General features: G+C 39.3%; 1 protein-coding gene across 1 annotated transcript in view; it reads left to right on the top strand.

Moving 5' to 3' along the window:
• The window catches only part of EPHA3 (EPH receptor A3), a 686,746-nt gene that overhangs the window by 590,237 nt on the left and 74,409 nt on the right, over positions 1–22,100 (top strand). The window contains 1 exon segment of the mRNA XM_043510261.1: positions 19,300–19,424. Within this exon segment, the coding sequence (XP_043366196.1) occupies positions 19,300–19,424 (125 nt within the window).

Below are 22,100 nucleotides of genomic sequence, written 5' to 3'. Positions count from 1 at the left end.
TTAGAGTCCTTAAGTGGGCAATAACACAGCATGGCAAAACTGAGACATAGCTGGAGCAGGTCATAATACAGGACTTGGACTCCAGTTTAGCAAAGAAATTAAACACATGCTTAAATTCATTCCTATTCAGCAAATTCAATGGAACTTAAGCCTGTGCCTGAAGTTAAGCCTGTACTTAAAGTGCTTTGCTGAACAGGGATGGAATGCTGATCTGAGACCTTAGACTTCTATTTGCCCCATTGTATGGTTCACTTTCAATTGGTTTTGAAATGCAGGCAGATTGCAGTTTCTCTGGGAACAAATATGAGCATGGCCGTGGTAGACCACAGTGCAATTTATACACTCTTAAAGTTTTTAACACATCAGTGATACCATTCAGCCTTCAGGAAGCTTTCTGCTCTGGATTGATATAGAATATCCAGAAGCTGAGTAATAAGCTGCATTAAAGAGATGCCACACATTGTCTATTCAGTTACATTTTTTGGCCTTGTGATAAAGCTGAAAGTCTCTGGGTATAATCCTCACAATCCAAAGTGTGTCTGTGGTGAGCTTCTAGATTGGATTTCTGTCACACTGTCTTCACTCTTGATCTTTATTATGCCTAGGGCTGACAGTATAGGAGAAAAGCAGCAGCTGGGAGGGTGTGAGGAAGAGGGAATCCTTTGGATATTCTTATCTAGTCCTCTCTCAGTCCACGGTTACAACTGTTGTGGGGCTTTAACACTGAGAAACAGCCGAATGCATCTTGAGGGAGTCATCCCCAATCACACACATCCAAGAAAGATTAGCCCCATGAATAACCTCCATTGTGAATTTAATCTGATGTTAAACCCCCACAACTCCTGCATTTGGGAACTCTTATTCCAGTTTAAGAGTGACTTTACTTGGGATAGCTTAAATTGACTGGGAACAGGTTTAAACTAAGAGTGTCCACATGGAGGTTTGCACCAATGTAACTTAATCGGTTTAAAAATAATTTAAATTTAAACCAGTACTGTTTTTCCATGTAGACAGTTAATTTATGTTTGAAGTGCTCACGGAGCTTCTTAGTTATAAGGAACTATGCTCTTGGGAAGCGGTTTGTGAGGAACAATTTTGTGTTGTCAAGAGAAGTGGATGCGATGGACCATTCTATCTTTAATTTCTATTGGTCATAACATAAATGGCTCTGTGTAGCCACTTCAGGCACCAAATGTAGCTGTTTGTACTCAAACACAGACTGGAGTAGGGAATGGTCTTAACTAGGAGCATCGCCAGATCTCATGGATACGGCCAATTAAAACCCTTCACAAGGTTGGAGACAGCAGTGAGCTAAGTCCACTACCTCATCCCATTACCTGCAATGACAGCAGCAGCCTGGTTCTCTGCTGGCTGCTTAGTATTAGGTTGATGAATTATTCCATCTTTGAGCGTCACACCCTCCACATGCATTTTCCTGTGCATTTATACTGTTTGCTGCTTCCCCCGATCTGGGCAACATGAATCAGTGAGTCCAAAGTACTGGTAGTATAATTATCAACTACCAAACTCCACAGCAAGCACCACATTGTTCCCAGTTAACTTTAAATGGATCAAATAGACACAAAACACAAAACCCAGGTGCCTAAAGGGCAGGCTTCTGGTATCTTTACAGTATTGTGGTTTAGCAACCAAATAGCCTGTTTTCTTAATCATTCTTAATCAAAAGAACATTATGAAGGTTTTAATCTGTGTGTGTGTGTGTGTGTGTGTTTGTGTGATTTGCTTGGTTGTTAGGGAAAGGTCCTGTCAATCAGATTGATGCTTAATGAGCAGAGATCTCATTCATCAGGGACTCCTCACAGCAAGCTAATGAACAAAAAAGACTGGGTAGGAATTTTACCCATGCATCGGAACGGCTTGGTGGGGGGTGTACAAGGAGGTCGTGCCAGCACTTGCAAGTTACTTTACGGCTGACCCTTTGGTTCCATACTTCATCAAAGGGATATTTCAGCTTAGGTTACTTATATAATTTGAAAAAGTAGTTTGAATATTTAGCTGTCTGAAGAATGAATGTTTAGGAAACCAGAGATGATGATGTCTGAGTTGTGCATCAGGGAATGTAGACAGCAGATCAGGTCAGCCACCTGCAATAAACCAATGTCAGTATCAAGTGCATCTCTGGAAGATTGGCTGGTGTATTGTGCTCATATGTGTCCAGAGTGTCCCCAGAAGCAGGAAGAGTCACAGGGGATATGTGTCCTGATTTGAACCTCACCATTTAAAGATTTGAGGGTCTGTTCCAGTCTTCCAAGTACACACACACACGTGCTTAAGATACAGATTGTTGCACACACAGAGATGCAATAGAGTTGTGAGTCTTCAGTGCTCTCTAGTTTAGAAATGGAGCAGCAGAGAGGCCTGTTCACCACACTGAGGTAACTGCCATGGGAAACAAACCACAGGAGATGCCCCTTGTACAAACACAAAGATACTTTATTCCCTCCTCATCCATGGGGAAAAAAACATGATAGAGATTAATAACAAAGCCCTGCCTTGGACCCAGTAGGATGTGAGAGTATCTTTCGCTTAGAATCTCAGGGTTGGAAGGGACCTCAGGAGGTCATCTATTCCAACCTGCTGCTCAAAGCAGGACCAATCCCCAATTTTTGTCCCAGATCCCTAAAGTGCCCCCTCAAGAATTGAGCTCACAATCTTGGGTTTAGCAGGCCAATGCTCAAACCACTGAGCTATCCCTCCCCGCTCTTCCTTTGTCACTCCTCTCTCATTCCTCAGGTGTCATCATTCTTATGTCATGGAACCTTCCTTCATTTGCTCTCCCTCAGCATTATCTTCAGCCCAGACAACACAGCACTCCCTCAGCATGCCTTTGGACCTGGCGAGTGCGGTGCTCCTTCAGCAGTGTCTTCATCTTGGTGCTCCCTTGGCAACCCCTTGAGCCTGGCTGATACATCACTTCCTCAGCATCCCCTTTGGTGCCCCCTTGGGCCTGGCAGTCCTGGCACTCCCTCAGCTGGCATGGTATTCCTTGGGTGTCCCCTTCAGTGCCAGCTGGCACTGGGCTTCTTTGGCCCCTTTGGTATCAGCTCTGGCACAGTGCTCCTTCAGCATCCCTTTCAGCCTGGCTAGTGCACTGCTCTCTTGACATCCCCTTTGGCACAGGGCTCCCTTGGCATCTTCTTGGATCCAGCAGTCCCAGCACTCCCTTGGTGTCCCCTTTGGCACGGCACTAGCTTGGTATCACCTTCGGCACGACACTCCCTCGGTGTCCCCTTTGTCACAGCATGGCACTCCATTGGTGTTCTGTTCATTGTGTCTGGTGCAGCACTTCCTTGGAGTCCACTTTGTCCCAGCTCTCGTATGGCACTCTCTTGACTGATGTGGCATTCCTTCAGCATCCATATTCCTTTTTGTCTAGACCCCACGCCATCTCTTGAATGAACATACACCACTTCCTCCCCATCCTGGGGCTTTGCTGCTCCGCCGGTTCAGATGGTTCTGGACTATTGCTTGGCAGCAGCTAGGTATGTTGCATCATCTCATGTGATGAGGTATGTTACAGTGAGCTGCTGACATCACAGAATTGTTGTGTCATGCACCTGCAATGCACTGTGATAGGGATTTAAGGTTACAGTTTTCTCCAGTCTTTCCCAGCAGACTTGTCTATTTCCCATGTCACTTCACAGATTATTGATTTCAGAACAAGAATCAGGAGAATCAGAATTGGTATAGCTGTTAGAACAAGAGCCTGGGAGTCTGACTGTCTGTGACTTTGGGTGGTCACTTCTCTTTGTTTCTTGATTTTTTTCCCCATCTGCAAAATGGGGCTAGTGATACTGATCTCTTGGCCTCCTCAGCTCTCGTGATGGCACATGGTGCTGAAACACATCAGAATGTTAGTAGCTGGCACTGCTCTAATGGCTCCATGTGCTTAGGAGTTATTAGGAGCTGAAATGTGTCCTCAAGCCCCTGTGTGGCATGAGAGCCCTTTGGTAGCCACATCTCTGTTCTAAACCCCAGATTTCAAGACTTTGCAATTTGCTGCTGACAAAGTTCAAGCCACTTGTGGTTAATAAATATTCCATCACAGTTCCTGCAAGGGTCGGGGCGTCCATGCTGGAGTCCAGCTCTGGGAATTGCATTCCATACCCTCTGCATTCTTTGCTGGATACAGGATCCTTCATTATTCCCTGTGTTGTCAAACAGCTGCTGGGTCCCAGGCCAGGGGCGGGAGAAGTGATCCCTGTATATCCCATTCTTCACAAAGAGAGGGCATGAGGCTGAACTACTGTGGATTGCTTTGAAATCCCTATATGAAAAGAGAGCTCAGAGTTCATCTACACTGGAAAACTCAGCAGGCTTGGAAACAGTTTTCAGTTTTAACAGCCTGTCTGGATTTCCACTTGCTCACCTGAGCCTACTGTGGGGAGGATGGGGGAAGAGCTTCTTTTAAATGGGCTTGGAAAACCAGAATTTTCAAGACCTTTTTGGCGGAGTTATGCCCCATCCATCCAGTTGATCTAATTGTGTAAGTGAAAAACACTTTTGAGATCAGTCGCTGAAAATTACTTCAGAAAATAGTCATTTTCCTAATGTGGATAGGGCCCATAAATGCACAGTATTATATATACCCATCCAAATGCTATTCCCCTTAATGAGCACAATATTCTGACTCCATGATACAATTGTGACTAACAGCCACTTTGTCTTCTGCTAATGTGAAGCATTTGTTTATTATGATTATTCACCTCTTTTTTGCTGAGGGTTGTGTCTGTGTCTCTGGAGTGGATAGGGTGAAATAAGTCTGGAACTTTTGATCAGCTGTGGTGAAACAGTTGTGGTGAGGAGGGGCTCCTGGACAATGGGAGGGGTGGGGTCTAAGAGTCAGTCTGTTTTGAGAGAGAGAGAGTGTGTAAAACTAAAGACATGGCCTTTGCTGTTTATGGTGTCCTGATTAATGAACTGGACTGGGACTCAGTAGATCTGGGTTCAATTCTTAGATCTGCCACAGACTTCCTATGTGACCTGGGGGAAGTCACAATCTCTCCTATCTCCATTTCTCAACTGTAAAATGGTGGTTCCTTTCACCCATATTTTATCCATTTAGACCATAAGCTCTTTGGGGCACTCCTCTTACTATAAGTTTGTACAGTGTCTAGTACAACGGGGCCTGGCTGCTAATTGGGATCTCTCAGCACAACAATAATATAATTATTAATAATAAGATTCATTGCATATATTAACTCATTTTGAGGAGTCCCTGTGAGAGGATATGGCTGATAAGCAGGTCTCTCCTCTTCTATATTTCTCTTTCATTTCTCCTACACCCTCTGCATTTCTGAAACTCATGAAGAAGAAGAATTAATTATCCTGTGTCTGTTGAGTCTTATAAAAGATCCACCAAAGAAGACAGGAAAATAGATGCCTGCAAACCAAAGAGAGTTGCATCGACCCCTAAGCATAGTAATATAATTCTTGGGTATTCAGGTTCACTGAACTTAAAATTACTCTATAACATCATCTCTTCTTGCTTATTTCTGGATTGTGGGGAATCAAGTGCTTGTTTCAGCTAACACCATGTGGTCTGACTTGTATACACATAAAATTTTCCATACTTTTCTCTGCATTTGCCTGTATGCTGATCTTTAAACCCATTAACCTCCAGTGCACAGGTAAGTGTTGCAATAAGATTTTGCTTGAATCATTCTCAAAATATGTAAAGTATTTGCCACTTAACAGTGTATTCAGGACAAAAAATCCCGTTGGCAGCTCCACAACTGTTTGTCTCTGAGAAGTGTTAACTGTTATGGTTCACACACTTCAGTTGATGCTCCTTGAGATTTTTCCATGCCACCAAATACACTTAATTCCAAACCCACGTGTGTTGCCTCATCTTGGAGTTTTATCCTCTAAAACCTGCATGACTTGGATCGCCGGGGTGTGATTAGCCCAATATGCCACTCATTTATGTTCTGCTTTGTGAAATCCCTCAACAGATGTCTTTTAGGGGCACAAGTTATTTTACAGTTCAGACAGAATACTTGCAGCAGTTTCTCATTTAGAGTTAATAGACAGCTGACTGGCAATGTGTTCTTGCACAAATGTGTCTGCAAGTGTAAAGAGACCAGTGCAATTGTTGACTTTTCAGAACCTATTGTGAATGTTGATTCAATACATTAAATATATTCTGGACCTGTGATGCAACAATCCCACTCTTATGCTTCATGCTATTGGAGGGGAAAAAGCTATATGGCATTCCTTATGTACTGAGCACTGATCATATGTTGAGTACTAGACAGAGGAAGACATGGCCTGTGCTTCTGGGAGCTTAGAATCCATATTAGATGCAGGCAGGCTAAATCAGAGAGATAGACATCTTCCAGAGAAGGAGATGGGTTGTGTGTGTATGTAAGTATGTGTTATATGCGGTGATTCAATGTTGAAGGGCCTCATGGAAGAAATGTGGTTAGAAGTGGGATTTGAAGAAATGAGAGGGGGAGATAGTTTAGCTCACAAGGAGAGGAGGAGGAATTCCAGACATAGCCATGGCATGGGGAAAGGATACTAATGAGGAGCATGGAGTGGAAGGAAATAAGAGCAAAGTGTTTTCTGTTTGGCTCTGTCCAGCATTGTGAATGTAAGTTCTTTGGGGCAGGGACTGTCTTTTTTGTTTTATTTGTACAGCACCTAGCAAAATAGGGTCTTGGTCTATAATTGGGGCCCCTAGGCACTATGATAATACGAATAAATAACAACATCCAATTGAATAAATTTTAAAACTTATGATGAGGACTAATTTGGCATCTTCTTTTGAAGCATCAGACTTTTGGGATAAGCTGAATGGTCTCAATTTCCTTCCAACAGCACTGTGAGTAAAATACTATTCAACCTATAGAACTGAGCATGGTTTGGACATTCCTCTCTTCTTACATGCATAGAACTAGTGTAACAATTCTCCACTAAGAGTCATTTGAATGTTTTAAACAATTTAGCTTTGCCTGTGTTCAAGCTTTCATGTTTGCTTGCCATGAGCAGAATCACACCAATCCTACTTTACTGGGATTAATGCTTTAAAAAAATCTGACTTTAAGCTTGCATGCCCAAATATTTACGGGCCACACAGCTGAATCTGTGGCTTATGCTCATCCAGTCGGAGAAAGTCAATATGAGCTCAAGACACAAAGGGAAAATAGTATATTTGAATTGAGAGCCACACAGTGTGCACCAGAGAGCTGAATATTGACCTAATATGATGTGTATGAAAATTAAACAGGATAGAAGTTGAATGTGCAAAATGTGAAGGGGAAATGGCAATGATGTGCCTTCAGCTAGCAATAACATAAAACTGTTGTATGTTATTGCTCACTTAGGGCACATCACTGACATGACATTTTTTTCCTCAAAATTCTGTGCTGTTTATCTCATCTTTTGGAACCAAATCACGCAGTGACAGTAAATACAACTTGATACTGAGTCCAACACACAGATTACATGGTATTCGACCTGTTTATGTGTCTCCTAACATTTTTTGAGTTATCAACTTTTTGAAAATAAGTGGGTTTTCAGGAGGGATTTGAAAGACAAGAGCTGGTGGCTTGGTGAACTAGACCATCCAAGCAAAGAGGCTGGTATGAAAAAAAAGTCCAGAGATGATTGAAACTGATGGATATATCCAGGCTGCCATCGCTGGCAGAGCAAAGGGAATAAATGGCTCCAGATAGAGATCTAGTGGATGGGTTACACCTTGGTCTACTTTTCTGAAGTGCAGATCATCAAACTACTATTTCAGATATGACTTCACCTTGGAAACAAACATTTAAAAAGAAAATTGTTTTACAACCCTATTACAATGCAGAAATCCACTGGGCATCTGGAGCGAACTCTCAAAATCACCTCAGACTTAGGATTTTTCCTTCCTTGTGTCTCGTAGCTTGAGGTAATAGGTGGCTTGTATAAGATACATTGCAGTGAGTGAGGCCTTTAGCTCTATTAGAAATGTCAGAAGTGTACCTTAGATTATATTTAGAGTCTGCCAATACATGCTTTTTTGTATTACACTAAAATGCAGGCTTTACCAACTCGCATACAAAGTATGATGTCCTCTGTTTAAATACATTCCATTTTTAGCAATGGTTGTATGCACTTTACAATCTGTATCCTAAAACAGGTCCCTTAAGTAGATATATCTTTTAAGAGACACAATATGACAAAGCCACAGATGTTTGGTGCATGATATATTTCTTTCTTTCCCAGTGGCCCTTATAAAAAGGACCAGAAGATAGACTTATTAAAAGTCAACTAATGACATGATGTAGGGAGCCTGTGGTTCAGTGACTGTTATTACAGCTGTGCCCCATTACATACTGGATACCTAGCACATGCTTGTTTTTTGAATGACATTTATCTTTTGAGTTTCAAACATTCCTGGCATAAATAAGGATTTTATGCTTTTCAAATGTGTTTTACAGTTCAGCCCCAGGGCTGCTGAAGGATCATTTTAACTCAAACAGTCATCCTGTAGCAAAGCAAAAAGGGAAGTCTAGGAGCATCCTCCATGCTCCCACTGTTACTGGATAGAGATGATACCCATCCAAGCCTTTGATTCCAGCCCCCACAAACCTTTGGGAAGCTATGCCCGGGATTTGAACTTTGTGGCTGACATTGATCTCTTCAGTGTGCCAAACAACAGCTTGGGTCTGAACTCTGCTCATCTCTGAGAAAATTCCAATATGGAGCTTGTGACTGATGCCCACCATCTCCCACGCCTTGACTCCCACCCGCCATACCTTTTAAGTGGAGGTTTTGGAATGGTAGATTGGATGTCAATAGATAATCATCAACAACATTGATCCACATATCCATTTATGTTTTAGTACGAGTTTCTTAAGGTTCTAATTGCGAGGTCACGTGACACTGAGGTTCTCTGTGTAAACGGCTCAGTGTGTTAAAATAATAAAGAAAGAAATCAAGGCAAGGAAAACATTTACACATAAACACATTAAACACATAACAGTCCCTTATCTTATTATTTTTTCTTTCAGTGCAAAAGCACTAACATTGCAAGGTGAATGACTCGTGAGAGAGGCAATCGGTGTACTTCTGAATTTTAAAAAAAGCTAACAACTTGCATTGCCTCTTGAAGCTTATCTTTATTAGACAGCTTGCAAGCCTGGTCAGTTAGACAATTCTAAAACTACCTGTTTCTTTGATCCACACTACAAACATCCTTCCACCAATTGCTGGCCAAATCCAACATTCCTTGTATGCTCAAAACTCCCATGGTAGCCAAGGGGAGTTTTGTGTCTATAAATTATGCAGGACTTAATAAAATCCTTCTCAACTAAACTGCAATTATTGATTTAAAGCTGTGAATCCTCTTTTGTTGGAAAGCCTATATGGAGTTTGGTTTGTAGGCCTTATTGTTCATGTGAGTCTGAGGGCTTGTCTTCACTAGCACACTACATAGCTTCTGCCCCTCGTTGAGGTGGAGTGATTATGTTGATGCAACTGAAGCCAGGTCAGTAGGAGAGTGCTGTAAATTGAGGTCACTTGGGGGGTGGTTTTTTCACACCCCTGAGCAATGTAAGTTGCATCAACTTTGGCGGTAGTATAGACAAGCCCTAAAGCTCCACCACCTCATCAGACTCTTGTAGACTGGCATGCTCTGAAATCCAAACTTATTCTGTAGACTTTTGACACTAACTGTTCCAACCTGCCAGTGGTAGAGGTGGCTCAAAATGAAAGGCTGTAGGGTTGTCTAGTTTAGACACCAGCATCTCTTGTGGAAGTGCTTAGAAGAGTGGAAGACACTTTTCATTTATTATGAAATGCTTTCAGCCAAAAGCATTTAAGTCCAGAGCAGGTTGCATTTTTTACCTGGAGTTTACCAGTGCAAGCAGTTTAGCAACTCATGCTGATTAGATCATTTAAAGCTGAAGCTGGTGGACAACTGTTCTGTGAAAGGATAGTGTTGTTCAGAGATAACGTGTATTAAAGTAAGAACTGAGAATTCATCTGTATTGGTGTAACCAGGAAATGACAAAGAATCGTGGAGAGGCAAAGTGAAAGAAAAGAAAATGTCTCTAAAATAATCAAGATTTCATACCATTTTTAGATTGCTTCAGTTCACTATGTACCCCAATAGTCTGGAACTAGACTGAAGCTGTTCTGATGACATTTGCTGGCAGACCAGTTAAAGGACTTCAGGTCTGCTGCCCAGAACAAAAAAAGATGTTTGTCTCAGAAATCCTTAATCCAACAGCACCCATTTTCTCAGGGCAGGAGTTCCATTTAAGACACTGGCGCGCACACACACACACACACACACACACACACACACACACACACACACACACACACGTAGTTCTTAATGACATTTCTAAGAAATTGGAGGGATTTTTCCAAGTGAGATGATAACTTAGTTTCCTGAAGAGCAATAGCCTAGTAAGCATCTGACAGTTGGTGTTGCAGTCATGGTAAATAATTCCCTCTTTCTTGAAAGCTCATCCCAGGAGGCACAAGACTATAGGAAAGCATAAAGTAACCTGACAGTGGGGTTGGGCAGGGGAAGCTAGACTGGTTGGTTAATTGATATAGCCTTATAAATATTGAGTGAAAATATGAAGCGCTAAGAAGCTTCCTCTCCCTCCTTCTTGCCCCTTCCCATTTCATACAGAGAATAGAAAGAATAACGTTGTTATGAGTACCTTAGGATGAAACCTTATGAAAGCATACAGGAGGTGTCCCTCCTCTGTGAAATAACAACTGTGAATGCCACAGCACCATAATTTTTAGATTCTGAAGTAAGTGCCTTGTGCAGCCTGATACTTCTCAAATGGACATGGTGTGTCCGTGATTTATCACCCACATGTTAAGCATATGAGTAAGTCAAACATTTTGCCTGTAGTGCAGCAGGTGTTTAAAAAGAGACAGCAAAAACACACAGCGAGAGAGAGAGAGAGAGAGAGAGAGAGAGATGTGAGGATGTGAAATGCAAAACTTAATAAAGCTGGCTTTTAATTTAAAAATTAATTGTTATGGTGAGAAATTACCCCTGATACTCATTTGTCCAGTGACAGCTGCTGCCCAGAATGTGGCTTTCCTCTGTGCTTAAGAGTGAAAGTAACCAGCTGTATTTTAGTGTAGTTCCTGTTGGAGCTTCTTTTCTTCCCTTTCCATTCTTTGCCCTCCCCTCTTTTCTTTGTCATTTGTGCAATGCCTGCTGTCATCCCAGAGTCTGCAGCCAAGTGCTGTAGTCCTCTCATCTGCAGAATACATTTGAACATTCCTCTTCGTTATGCAAGAGGCCATCCATGCAGTGCGAAGGTCCCTTTAAAAATGTCTAAAATAAACAGCTTAAGTTTAAAATTGTTGTAGAGTGTCACACGTGTCCAGAACAGAACCTGTTGTTCCACATTGTCCCAGAAGTTGCAGATTTAGCTGGCAAGTTCTGATAGCCAAAGACTTCCCAGAGAAGGCTTTCCTCCCAGCTGCCTATTTTCAGGAGTGGAGACTGACTTTAATGAAAAACAAGCAAAGCCACAAGCTTTTAAGAAAAAAGTCTGGTTTGGGATACAACCATAATCAGCCCCTTATAATTCAGGTTTGAATTCCACGTCTTCCAAAGTTAACATGCCCCCTGCTAACATCTCTTCTTCCTCCTCCTACCATTGGATCTTTATTTTTTTCTTTTAGTGTAAACCATTAGTTCCTGACAGCCCTCTGTCAGAAACCATTACCCTTTCCATATGTCTGAGTGTGTCCCACCAAAAATTTGAGCCAGATCCAGGGTAAGAGCTCCTGACATGATGCTCTTGGACCTAGGGCTTGATACAGTCCCAAATTCCAGTCCTCTGGAGAAAAGAGAGGACAAGAAGGGTAAATTCCATTTGGTTTGACGATCGCTTAATGACTCTGCAGAATCAGATGACATTTCACAGTGCACGTCATAAAAATATATTGAGTCTGTAGTAACTTAAACAAAAGGTGGAAAAACACATACAAAGGTGCAATGTTAGTTTAACTACATATCCTGGAGATTAAAGGGCAAAGGACTGTGTCTGTGCACACATTCAAGAGTGGGATGGTTGTATCTGGGGGAGGGAGGTGTAGGGTTTAGCAGGTTTCCAAAAATGTCATTAAAATATAACTATTTCCTTTCTCTTCCACAAGCCTTATGAGCCACCTGATACAATGTTCTGTTTGTACCCTTTTTGGAATGTGTTTAACCTTGTAATTATGTGTTCTAGCAAAACGTTATATATGATGGCAGAATGTTTAACTGCACTTCATTAAGATAGTACATTGTAATGCAAGCAAAAAAAGTTCCCTATTAAAAATATTTCATCTCCTGCTTTTTATAAGCAATGTTAAAGAATAAACCATTGTTAGATACCAACCTGGGATGGGGGGGAGTCACAAATCTAAAAAGAAATACAATGGTTCAGAAAAAGAGAACTTTAATAGACATAATTGAGACATGCAGATGTGTCTCCACTGCCATTACATTTGACTGTCCAACAAATAGAATGCTGGTAGATAGTGGTATGTTGGATAAAGCCAAAATTGTGAGAGCTCAGTCACAAAACCATTCCTGTCTTGGTTTCTCCTTGCTCTAAAGTCTGGTTGAAAGGGAAAAATGTTTTTGTTCTGTTGTCGTTGAGAGAGAGAGAGAGAGAGAGAGAATTAATTGTTTGTGAAAAATGCTTGACTGAGATAAACACATAAGCCTTTTATTTAGCCACATAGCACTGGCACCACGCAAATTTCCCCCAAATAGCTCTATGATATGAACATGTCTTCGGTATTCTGTGAGGTGTATATGTGGAAAAAGTTTTTTCTTCATGTCCATTCAGTCCTTGGACTTTCCAGTGGGACTTCTAGCAAGGGTCACAGTGATGGGTGGTGGGTTTTCTTTTTTTTATTATTTGGATATTGGTACTGTGAGAACTGAGTTAAGATCACCAACTCATTTTGCGTAGACCAGCAAAACAGTCGCCAGTTGGTGGTGTCTTTTGTCACTACAGATTTGGGACAAAAGTGAACAAGTGGTGTTGAGAAGGGAGGCTCAGTATCTCATTACCCAAGCAACCCAAACCCTCAGTGTAAAAACTTAAATATATTTAAAATATATCATTCCGTGTCAATCTTTAGAGAGATTCCCTATACAGACAGGAGACATAGTCTCTATATGGAATGGGGTGGGGTTTATTCAGACTATAAAGTCAAGATTAGGTGGTAATGTCTTCAGATCGCAATAAATAAAGTCTCTTTTTTAAAATAGTTCAGGGAAAAACCTGCATTCAGGGAACATACTTAAATAGCTTGTGCACTCCTGAACAAATTCTCTCTAAAGCACTAATTTTCCATCCATGCTACCTGAACTTACTTGGAGTGCTTTATCTTTAAAGATACAGGACCAACTTGAGTCCTGATATAAGTGGGTGCATTGCCATTGGAAGACAGTGGCCCATACCCTTTTTAGATCTAAATCTTACAGAACTTTGAGATTTTTAATAAAATGTAATTTGTGACCAGCAGGACTAAACAAGAAACAAGATGACTTTAAACATTTCATCAGTTGCATATACATGGCTTCCCGGATTCTGAACTTTCCCTCTCATAGGACAAGGAAATTTAACTTGCAGTATATACATCTGTAAACCAGTCACATATGAAAACAATAACCAAGGAATAAAAAAGTCAATAAGAAGATTTATATACAGCTGCTATTAAACTAGGGGAAAACAAATGATCTGTTGGGGTCAGTTTCTCTGGGAAATCAATTTCAGCAGAGTTTTATTGTCCTCTCTGCTAGACCCTTCATGTTACTTGCTTGCACTTTTAACAGTTATGAGTGAAGAGGTTTTTACACTTGTGAGCTTAAGCTCCCTGGATCACTGCAGTCCATACAATTTGTTACCTTTTCAACATCCATGTCCCCAGTTGCTACAAAAGTCTACCTAACAATATTGAATGCACAAAGTAAATTTCCCCTAGTAAACCTGCATCTTGTTTGAGTTCCCCTAGTGTTGGGAGTCTGTGCATGTTAACTGCGCAGAGTGATCAAGAACCAGTCATACAGTATATAGACAAATAATGTTATGGATGTATACATTGCACATGTGTATTGAAAATATACATCCTTCCTTACTCATGAAGGAAAATTAATCTTTCAGTACTCATTCATGATGTACATATGCAATAAGATTGTTATCAAAAAACAAAAAAACCTACATTGTGAGAAAGCTAAGGTTGATAATAGATACATCACACCATCAATACAAACATTAGAACACTGATATATGGGGCTTTATCCAACACCCAATGATGCCCGTGGCAGTCTTAACATGGTTTTCAGTGGAAGTTTATTACAAGTCTTAAGCTAAACATTTTTCCAACAGTCTTTCCTTGAAATCTGTATATATTTTCCTAAGTAAAACATTTTCATTTAGATTACCTTTGAGTTGTATAAAATGAATGTTTACACAATCCGTTCACAAAATGCCTGTTTTAGCAAACTATACCAATAAAATTGTCTGTGTTTACATCAGCCCAAAATGCCCCCATTGACAAAGTATATTCAAAACATTCTAGCACTGCATGTTTTTGGCAGCATTTGAAGAAAGTAAAATCCAAATGGCATGTTAAGAAATTGATTTTTTTTTATTTGAAGCAGTTCTCCACTGGTCCTGCTGATAGGACATATCTTCCTTCAGTCTGAAGTTTTTCTAGTTATTAAGAATGTTCAGGTTGGAGAGAAATCCTCAAGCTCTATCTTCTTACAGTTATTTGAAGGACCTAAAGACTAATGTTCTCATTCTTTTTTAAAATAGTTTATACTGCCAATTACCTTTGACTGCCTTAATAAGGATCTAAGAAGTTTAAACTTGTCCCCTATTTCCAAGAACAGACTGGAAACCTCATTATGAGATTATATGGAAAATGGACAGAACATTTCTTTAGAAAGTAAATTGCTCTGTATTATTCTTTAAACTTCTCTCTGCCCCAAAACATGGAGAATTCAGTTTGTCATTTAAAAACAAACAATCCTTCCCCAAACTAGATAAGCTGTTTCTGTAGGAGCTGGAGGTTAATATATATTTTTTAATGAAATAACATTTGCAACCCTTTTAGAGGGGGCAGCTTAGTAGTTTAAACATCAGGTTTGAAATTCCTAGTTTTCCTGGCAAGTTAGGTTCAAGATCCTGGGATAGCCAGCTGTAGTTAAGTAATATGCTGTGGACTGAATGTTTCAGATGAGACCAGTACTTTGTGTGGACATTTAAAGATCCATAGAATCATAGAACTGGAAGGGACCCCAAGAGGTCATCTAGTCCAGTCCCCTGCATTCGAGGCAGGACTAAATTATCTAGACCATCTGTCAAGGTTCCTTCCTCACTCTGAACTCTAGGGTACAGATGTGGGGACCTCATGAAAGACCCCCTAAGCTTATTCTTACCGGCTTAGGTTAAAAACTTCCTCAAGGTACAAACTTTGCCTTGTTCTTGAACCCTATGCTGCCACCACCAAGCATGTTAAACAAAGAACAGGGAAGGAGCCCACTTGGAGACGTCTTTCCCCCAAAATATCCCCCCAAACCCTACACCCCCTTTCCTGGAGAAGGCTTGATAAAAATCCTCACCAATTTGTACAGGTGAACACAGACACAAACCCTTGGATCTTAAGAACAATGAAAAAGCAATCAGGTTCTTAAAAGAAGGCTTTTAATAAAAGAAAAAGTAAAAGAATCAGGATGGTAAATACCTTACAGGGTAATCAGATTCAAAACATAGAGAATCCTTCTAGGCAAAACCTTAAGTTACAAAAAGACACAAAAACAGGAATATATATTCCATTCAGCACAGCTATTTTACCAGCCATTAAACAAAAGAAATCTAATGCATTTCCAGCTAGATTACTTACTAACTTTTTACAGGAGTTCTGAGCTGCATTCCTGATCTGTTCCCAGCAAAAGTATCACACAGACAGACAGACCCCTTTGTTCCACCCCCTCCAGCTTTGAAAGTATCTTGTCTCCTCATTGGTCATTTTGGTCAGGTGCCAGGGAGGTTATCTTAGCTTCTTAACCCTTTACAGGTGAAAGGGTTTTGCCTCTGGCCAGGAGGGATTTTATAGCACTGTGGACAGAAAGGTGGTTACCCTTCCCTTTATATTTATGACACCATCCCTGACAGGATGCCCAACGTGCTCTTAAAAATTCACAATGATGGAGATTCCACAACCTCCCTAGGCAATTTATTCCAGGGTTTAACCACTCTGACAGTTAGGAAGTTTTTCCTAATGTCAAACCTAAACTGCCCTTGCTGCAATTTAAGCCCATTGCTTGTCCTATCTTCAGAGGTTAAGAAGAACAATTTTTCTCCCTCTTCCTTGTAACAATCTTTTGTGTAACTGAAAACTGTTATGTCCCCTCTCAATCTTTTCTTCTCCAGACTAAACAAACCCAATTTTTTCATGTTTTCTAGACCTTTAATCATTTTTGTTGCTCTTCTCTGGACTTTCTCCAATTTGTCCACATCTTTCCTGAAATGTGGTGTCCAGAACTGGACACAATACTCCAGTTGAGGCCTTATCAGCACAGAATAGAGCGGAAGAATTACTTCTCATGTCTGGCTTACAACATGCCTGCTGATACATCCCAGAATGATATTTGCTTTTTTTGCAACAGCGTTACACTGTTGACTCATATTTAGCTTGTGGTCCACTATGACCTCCAGATCCCTTTCTGCAGTACTCCTTCCTAGGCGGTCATTTCCCATTTTGTATGTGTGCAACTGATTGTTCCTTTCTAAATGGAGTATTTTGCATTTGTCCTTATTGAATTTCATTCTATTTATTTCAGACCATTTCTCTAGTTTGTCCAGAACATTTTGAATTGTAATCCTATCCTCCAAAGAACTTGCAACCCCTCCCAGCTTGGTATCGTCCACAAACTCTATAGGTGTACTCTCTATGCCATTATATAAATCATTGGTGAAGATATTGAACAGAACTGGACCCAGAATCGATCCCTGTGGGACCTCACTCATTATGCCCTTCAGCTTGACTGTGAACCACTGATAACTACTCTCTGGGAACGATTTTCTAACCAGTTATGCACCCACCTTATAGTAGCTCCATCTAGGTTGTATTTCCCTAGTTTGTTTTTGAGAAGGTCATGCGAGACAGCATCAAAAACCTTATTAAATCAAGATACACCACATCCACTGCCTTCTCCTTATCCACAAGGCCTGTTATCCTGTCAAAGAAGTTTGTCTAACAGTATTTTTGCTGTGATTAAAATTTCTCCTCCCATCTATTCCACACAAGTACCAGTGCATGTACCAGTTAACTGCTATGTATATATAGTTTCTAAGGTTCTTCCAGATCCAAAGGATAGAGAGCTGTATACTTATAAATTGCTATTGATAAATGCATAGCAAACGCTTTTCTAATAAACTGGTGTGAGATGTGTTACTTGTAACATCCATAGAGATGTATAAATAAGTTTTTAAAATAACTAACTGTTATAAGAAAGCTTTAACACAGTACTGAAGTACGTACGATTATTTAGATTTGTCTCAACAAAACATTATAGTAAATCTGATAATTTATTAGAAAAAAGCCATTTCTGTTAATCATTTATTAATTATTAATATTTTTGTGAGTGTTAACTTAATGGGAAACATTACAGATGGGGTACTGGGTTGGATTTGCTGTTCAAATACAAAAATGACAAATAACATGAATTAGAACGCATAAAAATGACTTACAAGGGCATAAAAGCAGCAAGCAGGAGGGGTTGACTTAACATATCACTTGCTATACTACAACAGTCCAAAAGGCTGATACTTTGCCTCTAGCAGTGGCCTATACTTATGAAAGTATGGAATTATTCAAGGATATACATTACAAACCAACCCTATATACTTCACTTAATGCTTTTTAACAAGCACAATGAGCTTGTAGATCTGGTCAATGTTAGTAAAATTAAGATAGACCCCCCCTCCAGAATTCCAGATTCATTAATAGTGTAACTGCTGCAAGATAAAGGTTTACTTATATTTGAATGAAAAGAGAGTATTTCTGAAATGCAAATGTTGTTAGGGAGTATATTGCAAAGAACAGGGTTGAATATAAAAATACAGTATATAGAGTATATACATTTGTCTGAGGTGGATATATTTTTTCAGTGTTCCAGTCCTTTAAAGAATTTAGCAAAATCAAGTATGATTAGAAATGTGGGTTTGATTTATTTATGTATTTATTTATTTAATTTTTATGAGAACAATTTGTTTGGCATTTAGAAGTTCTCCTGCAGCACTGGAAATCCAAACCTAACAGCACTATGCTAATACTTGGGAATGGATAATAGCTGAAACTAACAAATCTACCAACAGCAAAAATATCAGAGTTGCTGAGTTACCTCTCCTAACTGATGATGGTCAATCTTTGAAAGAATGGATCCAGTGAAGTAAATGGAAGCTTTGCCTTAGATTTCAAGATTCCAGGATTTCAGTGCTGGTTTGGAAAAGCATCCAAAAATGGTGGTCTGAAGCTTAATTGAAATTCTTTATGTTGGAAATCTCATGAGATCAGGATTTTTACTGCCAGACCTCTAGTACTTCCAGGTTTTGGATGGTGGGTTAGTGGGTGGCATGCCATAGCTTGTCATCCATACTTGTGATTAATGTATCTCAGAAATAAAATGACTGGCAGTGTAAGTTAAATCACATGTACTTTGCATTTTAGATTTTTTATTTTAAAAGGAGCACTGTAAAGGAAATGTGATGTATGTAGCAACAATTTGCATCAGGGGAATCCTTACCAAATACTCTCATAAAAAAGGATGTATTCTGCAATATGCTGCTGATTATTATTAACTGTGGATACCATGAGACTCCTTGTATGTAATGTATTCCAGTCCTGTAGTATCCTTGCATATGAAAACATTATCAATGAACTGTTGAGCCTGGTAATAATAATTCTGCAACATTATAACAAATAGGTAGTACCATTATTTGGTTTTTTTAATATATCAGATGTATTTTATTGCTTACATTATAGTAGCAGATTGAAAACATCTGCTGTCTTGCCACTAGTCCACCAGTAACAAAAAGTTTCAGCTCACTTTCCTTCAGGCCAGTATGCTTCAAGACATGTGTATCAAGACTATAATCCAGCTGCTGAGTGTTGATACAGGGCCAGGCCTATACTCAGGAGTCTTTTTAAATGGAAACAATACCTCCTTGCCAAGGATTAGAACAGTGATAAACTCCATTTGCTTTTTCTCTCTCCCCTACCTTCTTCTCCATACAGCCCCATCCCCCATCACAACAATTAGGAAAGACCGGACATCCCGAAATAGTGTCTCTCTGTCTTGGCAAGAACCCGAGAAGCCTAACGGCATCATCTTGGACTACGAGGTCAAGTACTACGAAAAGGTGGGAGGAAAGGATTGAAGGGGAGGTGTGTGTAATTAAATCATTTCTTCTTCCCTTCACGAAAGCTGGGAGGATGCACCCATTCATTCACTCTCAGTGGCAACTAAATATTGACACTGTTCAATTTAATAATAATAGGGAAAATATGATGAGAATCTGAAAAAAGTTGGTAAGTAGTGTTGTGCATCAAATTCATGTCAGAATGCTCCAAAATTAGTGTAGAAATTAAAACAGGTGAAATGTAAAGCAGTCTTTTTCTTCTCAATTGTATTTACTCAAATATATTATGTTTCAAATAAGCATGAACTAATGAGCTGGTGTTTCAGTGCAGCATAAACAATATTTTCACAAAAGCGAATTGAGAGAGATTAGATTTCTCTATTTAGTGTCTTGTTTACAATTTACATCACTCCAGTAATGCACTGTAAAGACTGAGAGACCCATTGTGAATGACTGAATTTTGCTAATTAGTGAATAAATGAATACATGCAAAGGAAGGAAATTAAACTAGGGAAGTGCACCACTAAATATACTTCGCTTTATTTTGACAATAGTATTATATTTTAAGTGGTTTGTCGATACCTCGTATATTTTGTAAAGATAATGAAGTCTCAGGGCTTGTCCACACATGCAAATTTATCTGGAATAAAGAAGGGTGTAGATTTAAATCTGAATAACTCTTCCTGATTAACTTCATGTGTGGTCACTCTTATTCCAGAATAAGAATACCTTATTCTGAATTAGTTTAATTCAAGTGAATTAAACAACGGGCTTGTCTCTACAAATACTTAGCTTTTGGCAAACTGCCTACACAAGTGAATTTTTACTACTTTCCCCCATTATTGACATTGTAAAACCAACACAGCTACAGGAGTAGTACAAAATAAAGCCCCAGTTCTGCAAAGCACTTAAGCATGTGCTTGACTTTAAGCATGTGAGTAGTCCCATTGTAGTCAGTGGAAAGATACATGTGCTTAACGTTAAGCACATGCTTAAATTCTTTGTTGAATTGTGGTCTAAGGGTCCAATCATGCAAATCCTTACTTTCACAATTACTCATTCATGCAAATAGATCTTCTGAGTCAATATGTCTACTTACTTTTATTAAAAGTTTGCCACTCTAGGTCTTAAGGCTGCCTTATTTTGATGTACAAATATATAGAACCTGAGCATATATTGATATCTTCCAAACCAACTGTCTGGTTATTAAAATTATTTGGGGAGAAAATTTGCAACTTTTTCCCCATGGATAAACATATGTATATGTTACACAGTGGCTGGTCATAATGACTTGCACAAACTGTTTTGAGAATGTACCCAGAAGTACCATTGATATATATGGCAACTAGGTTTTAATAGCAGTTTCACTAAATTAAGATAGATGTGCTCCTAACAGTGATATTGCCTTTTGTGCAGCAGATTAATTTAAAAAAAGAAAAGATAAAGAAAAAGAAAGCTGTTTGTGATCTTGAGGGTAGAGAGCAAGCTATATACAGTCGGATTTAAGTCGCATTCAAATTCCAGCTCCCTCATTTTTGGGGCTCGGCCAGGTATGTGATGTGAATTTTCGAAGTGTTGTAATATTAGTGTACAGTTTAGATTCTAGATGAAGAGGAAATATTATTGCACTTACATATTGCTTTTGAAGAAGTTTCAACTTCTTTTTGTTCCTTATGTGTGCTACCCACAACAGTTACATAAAGAATTCCTTCTAATAAAGTATAAAGACTATGTATATGAAAAAAGAACATAGCCTTCACTCTCTCAAATTTTGCCACTATAAATGTTAAACTTAGCTGAAGTACCGTCAATAAAATATAGATTAAAATTGCCCAATTTTCATTGCACATGAAATACTAACAGCAGCAGGATTTTCTCACCATTAAAGATGGTATCAGGTATACTATGAGGAAATGGTTATGTAGAATACACTTTACGGGTCAAGTTTTTAATTCATCAACATACTGAGTGTTTGGTTAAAGTTCTGCCTGGCAAAGACTCTCTTTTCTTTTTGTATATTCTTGCTGCTTGTGGTGAATAGAGTGCAATATCTCTGAAGATCTACTTCCTCCCACATGGAAGATAAACTAAGGCTTGTGTGTGGTGTAATGCTGATCTGATTACTATTAACATAAAAATTGACATATAAAATATATGTCATGTGCAGTTTACCATAAACTAAAATATTATAATATCCACCATATCACAGTTTTGAACATTTATTTACAGAGTAACATTGAGTGGTATTAACGGCTACAACCATGACATGTGTTCTTTTCTAAGGTGCATGGATGCATAAGGATATGTTTGCAATGCATAAAAATAACCTAAAATCATATCAAACTGACTATCCATTCAAACTAGATATACACATATTATATTGTATTTGCTTTTTTTGTCTGTATATTTAAACATTTAAATTAATTTAATTAAAAGCTGTATTTTGTTAAGAGGGGCAGAAGTTCCAAATAAAATGAATTACAGATTTCTTTTTCATTCTTAGTATGAAAGCAAGTGGACCATGAGAGAGGCTTTTGTAGATAATTTTTCAGGGATAAATCTAGTCCAATTTTCACACACAATGAGTCCTATTTAAGACCCTGATTCTGGAAGGTACTTTATGTGAGTAGTCTTATTGATGTCAATTACAGGTTTCAAAGTAGCAGCAGTGTTAGT

The sequence above is a fragment of the Dermochelys coriacea genome, chromosome 1 (genome assembly GCF_009764565.3).
Source record: "Dermochelys coriacea isolate rDerCor1 chromosome 1, rDerCor1.pri.v4, whole genome shotgun sequence".
NCBI classification, from domain to species: Eukaryota; Metazoa; Chordata; order Testudines; family Dermochelyidae; genus Dermochelys; species Dermochelys coriacea.
The sequence above is the reverse complement of the archived record's forward strand: the minus strand, read 5'-3'. Positions and strand labels throughout refer to the sequence as shown.